The sequence below is a fragment of the Haematobia irritans genome, chromosome 3 (genome assembly GCF_050003625.1).
Source record: "Haematobia irritans isolate KBUSLIRL chromosome 3, ASM5000362v1, whole genome shotgun sequence".
In the NCBI taxonomy this organism is placed as follows: domain Eukaryota; kingdom Metazoa; phylum Arthropoda; class Insecta; order Diptera; family Muscidae; genus Haematobia; species Haematobia irritans.
Genome location: NC_134399.1, coordinates 94,098,326 through 94,110,526, shown reverse-complemented (window position 1 = coordinate 94,110,526; position 12,201 = coordinate 94,098,326). Strand labels below are relative to the sequence as shown.

Below are 12,201 nucleotides of genomic sequence, written 5' to 3'. Positions count from 1 at the left end.
ATATATATATATATATATATATATATATATATATATATATATATATAATATATATATATATATATATATATATATATATATATATATATATATATATATATATATATATATATATATATGTATATATATGTATTAGAAATTTAGGCAAATAAGAGTCATTTTTACAACTTTTCGACTAAGCAGTGGCGATTGTATTTATATATATATATATATATGTATATATATATATATATATATATATATATATATATATATATATATATATATATATATATATATATATATATATATATATATATATATATATATATATATATATATATATATATATATATATATATATATATATATATATATATATATATATATATATATATATATATATATATATATATATATATATATATATATATATATATATATATATATATATATATATATATATATATATATATCGAGCGATAAATCATAAATAAACTTTTGCGAAGTTTCCTTAAAATTGCTTCAGATTTAAATGTTTCCCATATTTTTTACTAACATTGTGTTCCACCCTAGTGCATTAGCCGACTTAAATTTTGAGTCTATAGATTTTGTAGAAGACTATCAAATTCTGTCCAGATCGAGCGATATTTAAATGTATGTATGTGGGACAAACCTTTATATATAGCCCCCAACACATTTGATGGTTTTGATATGGTATCGAAAATTTAGACCTACAAAGTGGTGCAGGGTATAATATAGTCGGCCCCGCCCGACTTTAGACTTTCCTTAATTTTAACTTTTTTGTTTCAAATAGGTTAAAAACAGTGTAAAAATTCATAAAATGGTACAAATCATTTAAATTTTGTCGACAAAAATGCCAAATCCAATCTGGAAAAATTGTGAATTTTTGAAAATATTTGAGATCAAACGTTTCCGACAAGCGTTAGAATCCATTAAAAATTATAAACAATTATTTATTTGACAAAATATCACAGAATTTTTTAATTTACATCCAAAACTTTGAATTCGGTTCACACCTAAAGAAGTGATGCAAATTCAGTGCAACGGCTGTTGAAATGGAGGACTTCCGTCCTATGACAAGCCCATGTTAAATTCATCGCTTCTGCGTCAACTTTGCACAACTTCTGGATCCAAAAAGAACATTTTCATTACTTTTTTTGGAGACGCTTTTTTTGCTGGGAAGTTAATTGTAATAATTTTTTAAATGAAAAGGTTTTAAGCTTCAATTAACGTTTTAATAGGAAATATTTTGGTGATATTTTTTCTGTGTGGTAGAAAACTTGCTCGAGAGGTTGAAATACATATTAAAAGCCATTGAAGTTTCAAAAAGTACAAGAGCTCACCGATACACAAGAAGGTTTGATTGCACAGAATTTTTTTTTTTTTTTGTTTTTATTCAATCACGAAATTAATTGATCCAATGTCTTCAAAACACCAAAATGATAGCATCAATCACAGCTTTATTGAACATAAAAAATAATTGATTAAAAAAATTAATTGAATTCATTAGGAAATTTAATTTAATTTTTAAATTAATTCAATTAAAACGTTAATTGATTTTATTCCGATTATCGGGCCGAATCTCGGAATTTTAACATTATCAATCACAGCCGGAGGGCAACACTACGAGGGCAGTTCGAAAACTTCATAGCCTAGCACAAAAAGCGCGGTATAAACGGAAAAAATTAAGTGTTTTTGGAAACTTCCATCTCTGTTATGAACACATGTTAAATTTTGTTTGGGTCTGGCAACTCCTTCATATAGAAACAGATGTTCAAAAAAGACACATCCGCAATTTTTTCACAATGGAAAAATTAGAAATGCGTGCTGTCATTAAATATTTACATAAAAAAGGTTTATCGGGACAAGAAATTCATAATGATATACGAGGGCGGTTCGGAAACTTCTTAGCCTATCAATGAAAGAGAATAGTTAGTTTTTCAAAAATATTTTTATTTTTCAATATAATCTCTCTTTTTAATTTTAAGACCATATGCCTATATACATTTGTCGTAGGTTGGGAGAAAATTTTGTCAACATTTTATTTCTATAGAAAATTTTGTAAAAATTTTATTTCTACAGGAAATTTTGTAAAAATGTTATTTCTATAGAAAATTTTGTCAAAATTTTATTTCTATGGAAATTTTTGTTAAAATTCTATTTCTATAGCAAATCTTGTCAAAATTTTTAGTGTAAGTGTGGCAAATTTGATTGAAATTGGTTCAGATTTAGATATATTTAGGTCCCATATCTTTTGTCTGATTTACATTCTTATGACTACAGAGGCTAAAACTGTTCTCCGAATTAGAAGAACAGTGATAGAGAAATTAACAGCCTAATTATGCACTCCACATTTGGTCGAAAGCAGTTTAGTTTTAGATATAGCTCCCCTATATTTTTCGCCCGATATGCACTCATATGGCCCCAGAAGCCAGAGTTTTAACATTTTGACTATGCATGCCAAATTTGGTTGAAATCGCTTCAGATTTAGATATAGCTTCCATATATATCGTTCGCCCGATTTAGACTCATACGAAGTTCAAAATTTAACTCCGATTTACTTGAAATTTTGCACAGAGAGTAAAATTAAAATTTTAGAAGTGTGTGTCAAATGTGGTCAAAATCGTATCAGATTTTTATATAATTTAATCTATGAAACATAGGACCCGTAGGACCCATTAAACATAGGACTTAAATTTGAAATGTAGAGTTCAATTGGCATCAAATGTGAAATTCAGATCGATCCATTTATGGTTTCCAGAAACATTCCAAAGTACAACCAATTAAAATTGTTATTTGAGTTATTTGGTTTTTCTCGGTTTTAAAAACCCGGACATTTTTTAAAAACCGCTGGACGGTATTTTTTTGAAACAAATAACCGGCATTACCGGTTTTCATAAAAACATGTAATTTTCAAAGGAAATTCCAGTTTTATTGTCACTAAACGTCAACGAAAATATAATTCGATAATTTGTTCAAAGTTGGAAACGATTGTTTTTAATTCAAATTGTGTTTCCATTGCAGTTTATTAAAATACGCAGATGTATTTCCGTAAATTTGCCATAAAATTGGCAATTTTACAATGAAAATATAAAAATCGAAGGTCGGTTGTTGAGGCTGTTCTACCGGTCCACCGAAAATGGGATTTTCACGAAAACGGACAACCTGTTTTTATCCACCGATTTTGATCACTCTAATCGTCAGTTTAATTTACATCCTATTAAAAGTTTAAATTGCTATTTTGTGATTTCCTATTTCTGGAAATCTATTCTAATATGCGGTCAATCACATTCCTTATTTCAAATCGTCCACATATTAATTAATTTTAATATAGTTTTGTAACACCAACATTTTGGAATAAATCGAATTCTCTATATAAAGGAGTTTAAAAATAATGTTTGAAATATTTAAAACTGATATGTTTGATATGTTAATTATTTTGTGATTAGTATTTCCGTGTCTGATAGGATTTCCTATCAGATACGTATTGCCGGGGCTGATAGGATTTTTTGTCGAAAATTATTAAATTATACAAAATCCTTAAAATTTGGTTTTGACTTTCTGTTAGAAGTGGGGTTAGCATTTATACGAATTTTGGTTGAAAAATATTCGCAACATAGTTGATTTAATAGTTAAATATTACCCTCATCCTTTGAAAAAAAGTTGGAAGAATTGTTGAAATTTAGAATTTTTCAAACATTTGTGTTTATTGGTTTTCCTTTAATAATTCATTTTTAGGAAAATAAAATTTTTCAATTATTACTTTATATCATTCCTCTTTAACAACATGGCAACTCCATCGTTAAAACAAATTAGCATTGCCAACTTTGTTCATATTGACATATGTATTTCCAACGCTTTTATATAGGTCGATTCGTTGGCAACACACTTTGCCATATGTCAATGAAAGTGTCAAAATCTTTAAAATCCGTATTTTTCTTCGGCCGCTGTAGTATATTTTCGTAATCTTAGGGTAAGTTCTCCAAATATTTAAAGTACTCTTAAGGTAAGTTTATGAAATAAAACAAAGAAACGCAGTATCTGTAGTGACAAACTGTAGTAAACGACTGTAAGAGTGAAATGGTTTTAATTGTTAGCGTAACGATAAGCAGATCAATCGATTTATACAGCCTTTTGGGACTTATGTAATTATGATGAGACTTCTAGTACAGTAAAGGAATTGAAAGGAATAAAGTGAGACAAACACGTAATATTGTCTTCCCTCTTCTAGGAGAATATGATTCGTGCACCGCTTGTCAAGGCCTTGGGCACTCTGGGCTCGCCCACACATCAAATCGCCAGCAAAGCGGTGCGTACCAGTGCCGCCCTTGCCCAGACACCAGCCAAAGCTCCCGAGAAAATCGAAGTGTTTGTTGATGACATTCCAGTACATGTTGCTCCGGGTACAACTGTTTTGCAAGTGAGTATACTATTGATAGTCATATTGGATAGTTTTGAGGGAACTAATACACCTTATAACTAACTTATTCTAGGCAGCTGCTATGGTTGGTGTGGAAATTCCCCGTTTCTGTTATCATGAACGTTTAGCTGTGGCTGGCAATTGTCGCATGTGCTTGGTTGAGGTGGAAAAAAGTCCCAAACCTGTAGCTGCATGTGCTATGCCTGTTATGAAGGGATGGCGCATCAAAACTGATTCTGATATGACACGCAAGGCTCGCGAAGGTGTTATGGAGTTTTTGCTTATGAACCATCCATTGGATTGTCCCATTTGTGATCAGGGTGGTGAATGTGATTTACAAGATCAGGCTATGGCTTTTGGTTCTGACCGTTCACGTTTCACGGATATCAACCATACTGGAAAACGGTATATTGGAAATATACATCCTTTGAACTTTTCGCTTAAGTCTATAAAATTTTAGCGCTGTTGAGGATAAAGATATTGGACCTTTGGTTAAAACTATTATGACCCGTTGCATTCATTGCACCCGTTGTGTACGTTTCGCTTCTGAAATTGCTGGTGTCGATGATTTGGGTACCACTGGTCGTGGTAATGACATGCAGATTGGCACATATGTTGAGAAACTCTTCCTTACTGAATTATCTGGCAATGTTATTGATTTATGTCCTGTCGGTGCTCTCACCAACAAACCCTACAGGTATGCTTTAATTTAATTTTTGTTTACTTTTTTGCATTCGTTTATGTAACGAATCTTTATGGGATTTATGTAAAAAAAATTGTTGGTTTTTCATCTAAAGGCGTAGGAATTTATAGCTAATATAAGTATAATTATAGAATTCTTTCAGCTAGACAAAGGTAGAGAGTAGTTTGATGTAGTTCGTCTAATCGATGTTTACTCAAAGAGATGTAGGAAACAAATTGATGTATATTTCTTTCCGTAATTATATCGAGACTACTTTCGTTTTTACTTATTCATCATCAAACGAATAAGATTTTGGAAATTAACGTAAGACCTTTAAAAAAATGAATTTAATGCATTCACTACAAGAGGAGGCATTTCCACTTAAACCGCTTTATAGCTTTAGTTGCACTGAGTTCTTCATAATTTCACCAAAGCTGTAGGAAACTACAATTGTGCATCAGTGGCATGGGGTTTTACTCAGCCTTTGGCAAAAACGCAATATTTTCCCAGTGTTAGCAATAGCTCGGTGCCATATCATTATTCTATATAAAAATCGCAGTGAGTTTCTCGGCTGGCAAACAAAATCGCAAAAACTTCAGGTCTTTCATAACTATTTCCGGATTACTATACCCACCTCCATAGGTATTAAAAAAATTTCGTTCATATCGATTTCCAACTATATGTTCGCAAATCCACTTTCAGGTGAATGTGAATCAATTCCACGATTTTGGTGTCCTACAATCCACTTTCACCGGAAGTTTCGTGAAATCAATTCACTTGCAAAAGTCTTGGTGAAAGTTGAATTATGTCCAAGATGGATGTATTTCCAGTTAAAAAAAAATTACTCGCGTAAACAATTTAAAATGCTTTATATTTAATTCATGAATTTTATTAAAAATATGTCATTTTTATTAAAAAAAAAAATAGTAAATTAAAATAAGTCCATTGATTCGACTTATTTTGATTTTCGCCTTAGTGATTTTTTGGGTGATTTGTGCAACCAGCTGGTTACAGAAAAGTTAAAAAAAAGAACGTGGATTTGAGGACACCAAATTTTCACGTTCGTGGATTTGACGTGAATAGTAGAAGCGAATATCTGAACAGAGGTGCTAGTTTGGTTTTTTTCGTGAATTTTAATTATTAATTTAAATTGCTTTATAATTCCATAACCACTGATATTTTTCCGATCTCTTTGTTTAAATTTTTTCATGAAATTAAATTATGTTTTTAATTTTACTTATAACAAAAATAAAAGACTATCACGCAAGAACGTATAAAACTGCCGAATATGGCAATGTTTTGTTCTAAAATTCGCTAACGTGACTCTCTTTGTTTTAATTAGTTCATGTTACCGCGAGTGCACTGTACTAATTATTTATCACGGTAATTTATGTATTTTGTAATTGGACCGAAATTAAAAACAAACAAAAAAAAAAAAAACAAATCTAAATGCTTTTTTCATTTAATTTTTTATTAACTGACCAATATTTAAATTTCTTATATTTATTTTTTTTTAAGTTAAATAATCGGCTTTTAAAGATGCAATCGATTTTTATGCCAATACGTTCATTGGGACAACAGACTACTATATCAATTTACCCCTGGGAATTTTTCTCTTTTCCCTTATTCTAAACCAACTTCGAAAATGGGAAACTCTTGGGGAAAAATTGGTATTATGATTGCTAGTAAAAGACGAAAACGATGTCACTTTTTGGGAATAATTCCACCAAAAAATTCAAGGGAGTTGCAACCAAAATGGATAATTTCAGAACAAAAACCACAAAAAATGAATGAGTCTTGGTATGCTCCAGGATGGGATGCATCACAGAATACTCATCTCATGGTCACAAATCTGTCCATATTTTAAAAATTCTTTCATATTTAGAAAATAAAGGCTTTACATTTAAACTATAATACTATAATGTTCCTTGAAGGGCAATAATCCGGACATGCGTCCCGCAACACATCCTATTACGCTATGAATTCCATACGTGGCGTAAAAAGCTAATGACATTTTCTTTTTTTCTCCTTCCTTTTGATGAAATATATCATCACTTTGGGTATAGGTGTTCAAATATGTTTAAGAACATTACTCAGGCTACACTGGGACACATATATGTATCGATCTTTTCCTACGCCCATTTTGGTAGCCACCTTCATGTACAAGCATGTAGTTGAAAATTTTCAGGCAACTCAAGTGGGTTAATGACATTGCGTAGCCTTCTTCTTTCTATCCTTTGGACATTGTTACGTTCATGCGCCTCTTCCTCAGCTACGAACATAAACACGGCACTAAACATTTTTCATGTTTTTCGCTTTAACTTAACTTCTAGGGAATATTTAGAACTGGGCTATACATTTGATGCTACTCAAATTGAAATAGATTTCACTATTACGCAAAATCGACTAAACGATTTTAAACAACTTCGAAGTACGTTTTCTAATTTTATAGAAAGGAAATTTTCAGGTATATCTCCTTACGCCTACTCGGAGAATGAGTTTAGACGATATATTCTATATAGCAATTACTTTTGTTCTATGATTTTTTATTATATAATAAAAAGATGCGTATGACTAATTTAATTATTCTTGGCTAAATATTTTACTACTTCGTCTTAGCTGATGTAATGTTTGGTGTGCACTTTACAAACCTTTCCAATTACAAACTGATTGTCCTATTGTTGCCTATGAGACAGAACGTAAGCAGATGTAGAAATTTCTTCTGACAGGTCAACTTTGGCTAAACTGATTTAATTGTTTTTATAATTCTTTGCATGCGGTATCTAGAAGCCACGTTTTTAGTCCGTAAAATGTTTGACATGTTGTAAATATGAAAAAAATCTTGATAATATCTGCGACATTTCTAAGTAAGTCGTTAGTGCTTCGGTATGGGCAAAAGGCCCATACCGAGATGCTTCTGGTTTAGACTGTCGACTGTGATTCCACAGATGAACTGAAGGATTATCACTTCAGCTTTTCGAAGCTACTACCTTACGATTCAATTGTATTGTCTTTATAAATTAATATGTATATCAATAATCACATGTGGTAAAAGAATCACTAAAAAATATCTGTTTTTTTCATGCGAAACATAAAGTAAATACATGTTAATTAAATACAAATACTTACAGTTTCGTTGCTCGTCCTTGGGAAATTCGTAAGATCAACAGTATTGATGTTTTGGATGCCGTTGGCAGCAACATTGTTGTAAGCACTCGCACTAATGAAGTATTGCGCATTTTGCCTCGTGAAAATGAAGAAGTCAATGAAGAATGGTTGGCCGATAAATCCCGTTTTGCATGCGATGGTTTGAAACGTCAACGTTTGGTTGCCCCTATGGTACGCATGCCAAATGGTGAATTACAAGCTGTTGAATGGGAAGGAGCCCTTATTGCGGTAGCCAAGGCAATGCGAAATGCCAAGGGTGCAGTTGCTGGTATTTCTGGCCAATTAGCTGACGTCGAATCTATGGTAGCACTTAAGGATTTGTTGAATCGTAATGGAGCTGAGACTTTGTGCACTGAACAAGGTTTTGCAGCTAAGGGCTCAAGTACTGATTTACGTTCGAACTATGTTTGCAATACCTCAATTGCTGGTGAGTTTTAATGGCAAGTCCAAGGATTCATTAGAATGTATTCAATTTTGAATATGTTTGTTTCAGCTTTGGAAGAAGCCGATGCTGTTTTGTTGATTGGCACAAATCCCCGTTATGAAGCTCCTTTAGTAAATACCCGTTTGCGCAAGGCTTACGTTCACAATGAATTGGAAATTGCTTCTATTGGACCCAAGGTTGATCTCTCCTATAAACATGATAACTTGGGAGATGATGCTGGTTTGATTAGCCGTGTTTGCCAAGGTTCTCATCCATTCTCTAAAGTTTTGGAAGGTGCCAAGAAGCCAGCTATTATCGTTGGTGCTGATATTTTGGAACGTGCTGATGGTGCCGGCATTTTGGCTACAGTCAGTGCATACTGCAAGAAACTTAGCAAACCCGTGAGTTTTCCCAATTTCATTGTTGATTGCCATTAACTATTAGATGTAATATATGTTGGTTTTTTGTAGGATTGGAATGCTTTGAATGTTTTGCAAACAAATGCTGCTCAAACTGGAGCTCTTGATGTTGGCTATCAACCAGGTTACCAAGCCGCCCTTAAGGCTCAACCAAAAGTTTTGTTCTTATTGGGAGCTGATGCTGGCAAAATTACCCGCGATCAATTGCCAAAGGACTGTTTTGTAGTGTACATTGGACATCATGGTGACAATGGTGCTTCCATTGCTGATGCCGTTTTGCCCGGTGCCGCTTATACAGAAAAACAATCTACCTATGTCAACACTGAAGGCCGTGCTCAACAAACATTGTCCGCTGTTTCACCACCTGGTATGGCTCGTGAAGACTGGAAGATTTTGCGTGCTCTTTCCGAAGTAACTGGTAAGTTTTGAGTAAAACTCTTGGTTTCCTTTTGCAATGCATTTTAGCCATGTTTTCTATAAATGTGGTGACACTTCTGAGTAGATTCAAGATTTCTGTATTTTACACATTGGCTGGGATACCAGTGGTATAATATGGATGGATTTGTTTGTAGATTCACTATTTGAGACATTCTGCCTCAAAATGCTCAATGTAATCCTCTGTTAGATTGAGTTCCACTCAAAGACAATTAAAGAAGAAGACATGAATTGGGCATGTTGTTATTCTTTTTTCTCAAGAACCAGAGATTAGCCCCATACATGTTCGTTGAGAAATTGCAACTTTTTTTCGGTTTCTCTTTTCATTTTGCATTCGTAACAAAACCTAATTCTCTTATTTTAGCAATTTTTTTAACTTTTAAAAGAACAAAAACACTTCATGAAACATTTAATTAATAATTTAGTGCAAACGACACAGAAATTGGCAGGAACTTTTGAGAAAATAGCAAAATAAAAATTGTCTGTATCAAACCAGTAAGTTCGAAGCGCTTTTCCTACAAGTATGGGGCTAATCTCTGGTTCTTAGCACTAACACTATCAAAGCCCAATTCATGTCTTCTTCTTTAATTGTCTTTGGTTCCACTTATTTCCCCATCCTTCCGTGATTGAGTTTAAGCCATTATAACTCACATCCGTTTTTGTAAGAAGTGTTTGTCGGGTTGAGAACATAATTGTCTAATTTATGTAATACAGTCTCAGTAAAGCTACCGATGAAGATTATTGGTTGTTTAATAGCAATCTTGCCTAAAAACGGACTGATCACCAGAGTACTACTTGACATACAAGAAGTCAATGCGGTCGCTTCTACGGCCCGAGGCTGAAACACCCTGTTCCAGCCTCTGTAATCCCCTTTTTAAGTATGTTTATTTGTTTATTTCGAAAAGTTGCCGGTGTCTCGATGTCCATTATTGGTTATCGGCTCACTTCGCTGCTCTTTGTCACGTTGCTGTTAACTTTTTTGAGAACAGTTAAAGAAACCATCAGTTCAAAACATTCTCTGAAACGATGACAACATAAACTTACTAGGAATAAAAATTCGAAAATTCGACTTTGTAAAAAAATCGAGTTTTTTTAAATCTTAAAAATCGATTTTTGATTTTATGCAAGTCAAATCTAATAATCGACTTTTGATAGTGACCCAAAATTGATCAATCGGTTTTCAAGGAAAAAGTGATGAAAACATCCTCTCGAACGAAGTCAACATAAACTTACTAAGGCTAAAAATTCAAAAATTCGACTTTTTCAAAAAAAATTTTTTTTTTTCAAAAAAAAAACTAAATCGATTTTTTATTTTTTTTAAAGTCAAATCGAATAATAATCGACTTTTGATAGTGACCCAAAGGTGATCAATCGGCTTTTAACCAAAAGGTGATGAAAACATCCTCTGGAACGAAGTCAACTTAAACTTACTAGAGATAAACATTCGAAAATTCGACTTTTGTCAAAAAAAATCAAGTTTTTGTAATCTTCAAAATCGATTTTTGATTTTTTTAAAGTCAAATCGAATAATCGACTTTTAATAGTGACCCAAAATCGGAACTAAGTCAACATAAACTTACTAGGGATAAAAATTCGATTTTTGTCAAAAAAAAATCGAATCTTCAAAATCGATTTTTAATTTTTTTTTTTTTTTTGAAAGTCAAATCGAATAATCGACTTTTTTTAGTGACCCAAAATTTATCAATCGGCTTTTAACGAAAAAGCCCATTGAATGAGGAATGTTTTTAGATTGTCTTATCCTGATAAGCCATACGACAAACAAAGTCGAATTTTCAATAATCGCAAATGTTGAAAGCCCGTTTTTCAAAAATGTATAATAAAGGAAAAAGTCATGAAAATGTCTAGAATTTACTGTTTGTCTACTGGTGTTTTCCAAGCTGGTCCAACAACAATAATTATAGGATAAATTAAGATTTTATTAATTCTACTTCGTAGAGGTATTTAACATCTAAACCAAATTTGTCTATTTTTGTTTTCTAGGCACTCCCCTCCCCTACGACACTCTCGATGATTTACGCAATCGTATTGATGATATTGCCCCACATTTGACTCGCTTGGGTAAATTGGAACCTGCTCTCACTTATAATGGCGTCGCCGAACAAGTTGCTGAGGTAATGAATATTTTATTGCATACATATTCGAAATTGATAATAATAAAATTACCATTTCAGACCAAATCTGTGGATAGTACCAAAATCGATATTAAACTTAAGGAACTGCGTGATTACTTTATGACCGATGCCGTTTCAAGGGCCTCACCCACTATGGCTAAATGTATATCGGCTGTCAATAAGCAAAATAGCCAACAAAAACAACGTGCTGCGTGTTAATTACGTTGTAATCAAAGGAAGATGGACGTGTTCGAAACACTCGTACATTTAGTTTAAATAAAGGAAAACAAAAAAACTATTAAATTTAATAACTTTTAAAGTCTTCTTCAATAAATAGCTAAATACAGTATACCAAACCAAAATACAAATAATAAATAATATCCAGTAGGGCTTGAATTGCCCACGACTTATTATATTTGAAGAAATTTATCCAAACGAACAATTGATGTCTGAAGTTTGCCGTATTTTTTTTTTAAATTTGGAGATAGAAAGGGAGCTATTAGGAATTGTTTTCGTTT

The 12,201-nt window shown here is 32.4% G+C and overlaps 1 protein-coding gene across 1 annotated transcript; it reads left to right on the top strand.

Moving 5' to 3' along the window:
* The first annotated feature begins 3,843 nt into the window (after nucleotides 1–3,843).
* On the top strand, nucleotides 3,844–11,994 carry LOC142228301 (NADH-ubiquinone oxidoreductase 75 kDa subunit, mitochondrial). Its single transcript, XM_075298696.1, has 9 exons — nucleotides 3,844–3,976; nucleotides 4,235–4,423; nucleotides 4,497–4,828; nucleotides 4,884–5,120; nucleotides 8,237–8,700; nucleotides 8,767–9,098; nucleotides 9,168–9,534; nucleotides 11,553–11,683; nucleotides 11,744–11,994. Exons 2-9 carry the CDS (start codon nucleotides 4,241–4,243, stop codon nucleotides 11,900–11,902), a joined length of 2,205 nt encoding a protein of 734 aa, XP_075154811.1. The 5' UTR covers nucleotides 3,844–3,976; nucleotides 4,235–4,240; the 3' UTR covers nucleotides 11,903–11,994.
* The last annotated feature ends 207 nt before the right edge of the window (nucleotides 11,995–12,201 follow it).

Bases quoted from the DNA above. Each gene is read 5' to 3' on its own strand.
- LOC142228301 (XM_075298696.1), top strand. From the start codon at position 4,241: ATGATTCGTGCACCGCTTGTCAAGGCCTTGGGCACTCTGGGCTCGCCC. The intron at 4,829-4,883 runs GTATATTGGAAA...ATAAAATTTTAG, and splicing joins ATCAACCATACTGGAAAACG to CGCTGTTGAGGATAAAGATA. The intron at 5,121-8,236 runs GTATGCTTTAAT...AAATACTTACAG, and splicing joins CTCACCAACAAACCCTACAG to TTTCGTTGCTCGTCCTTGGG.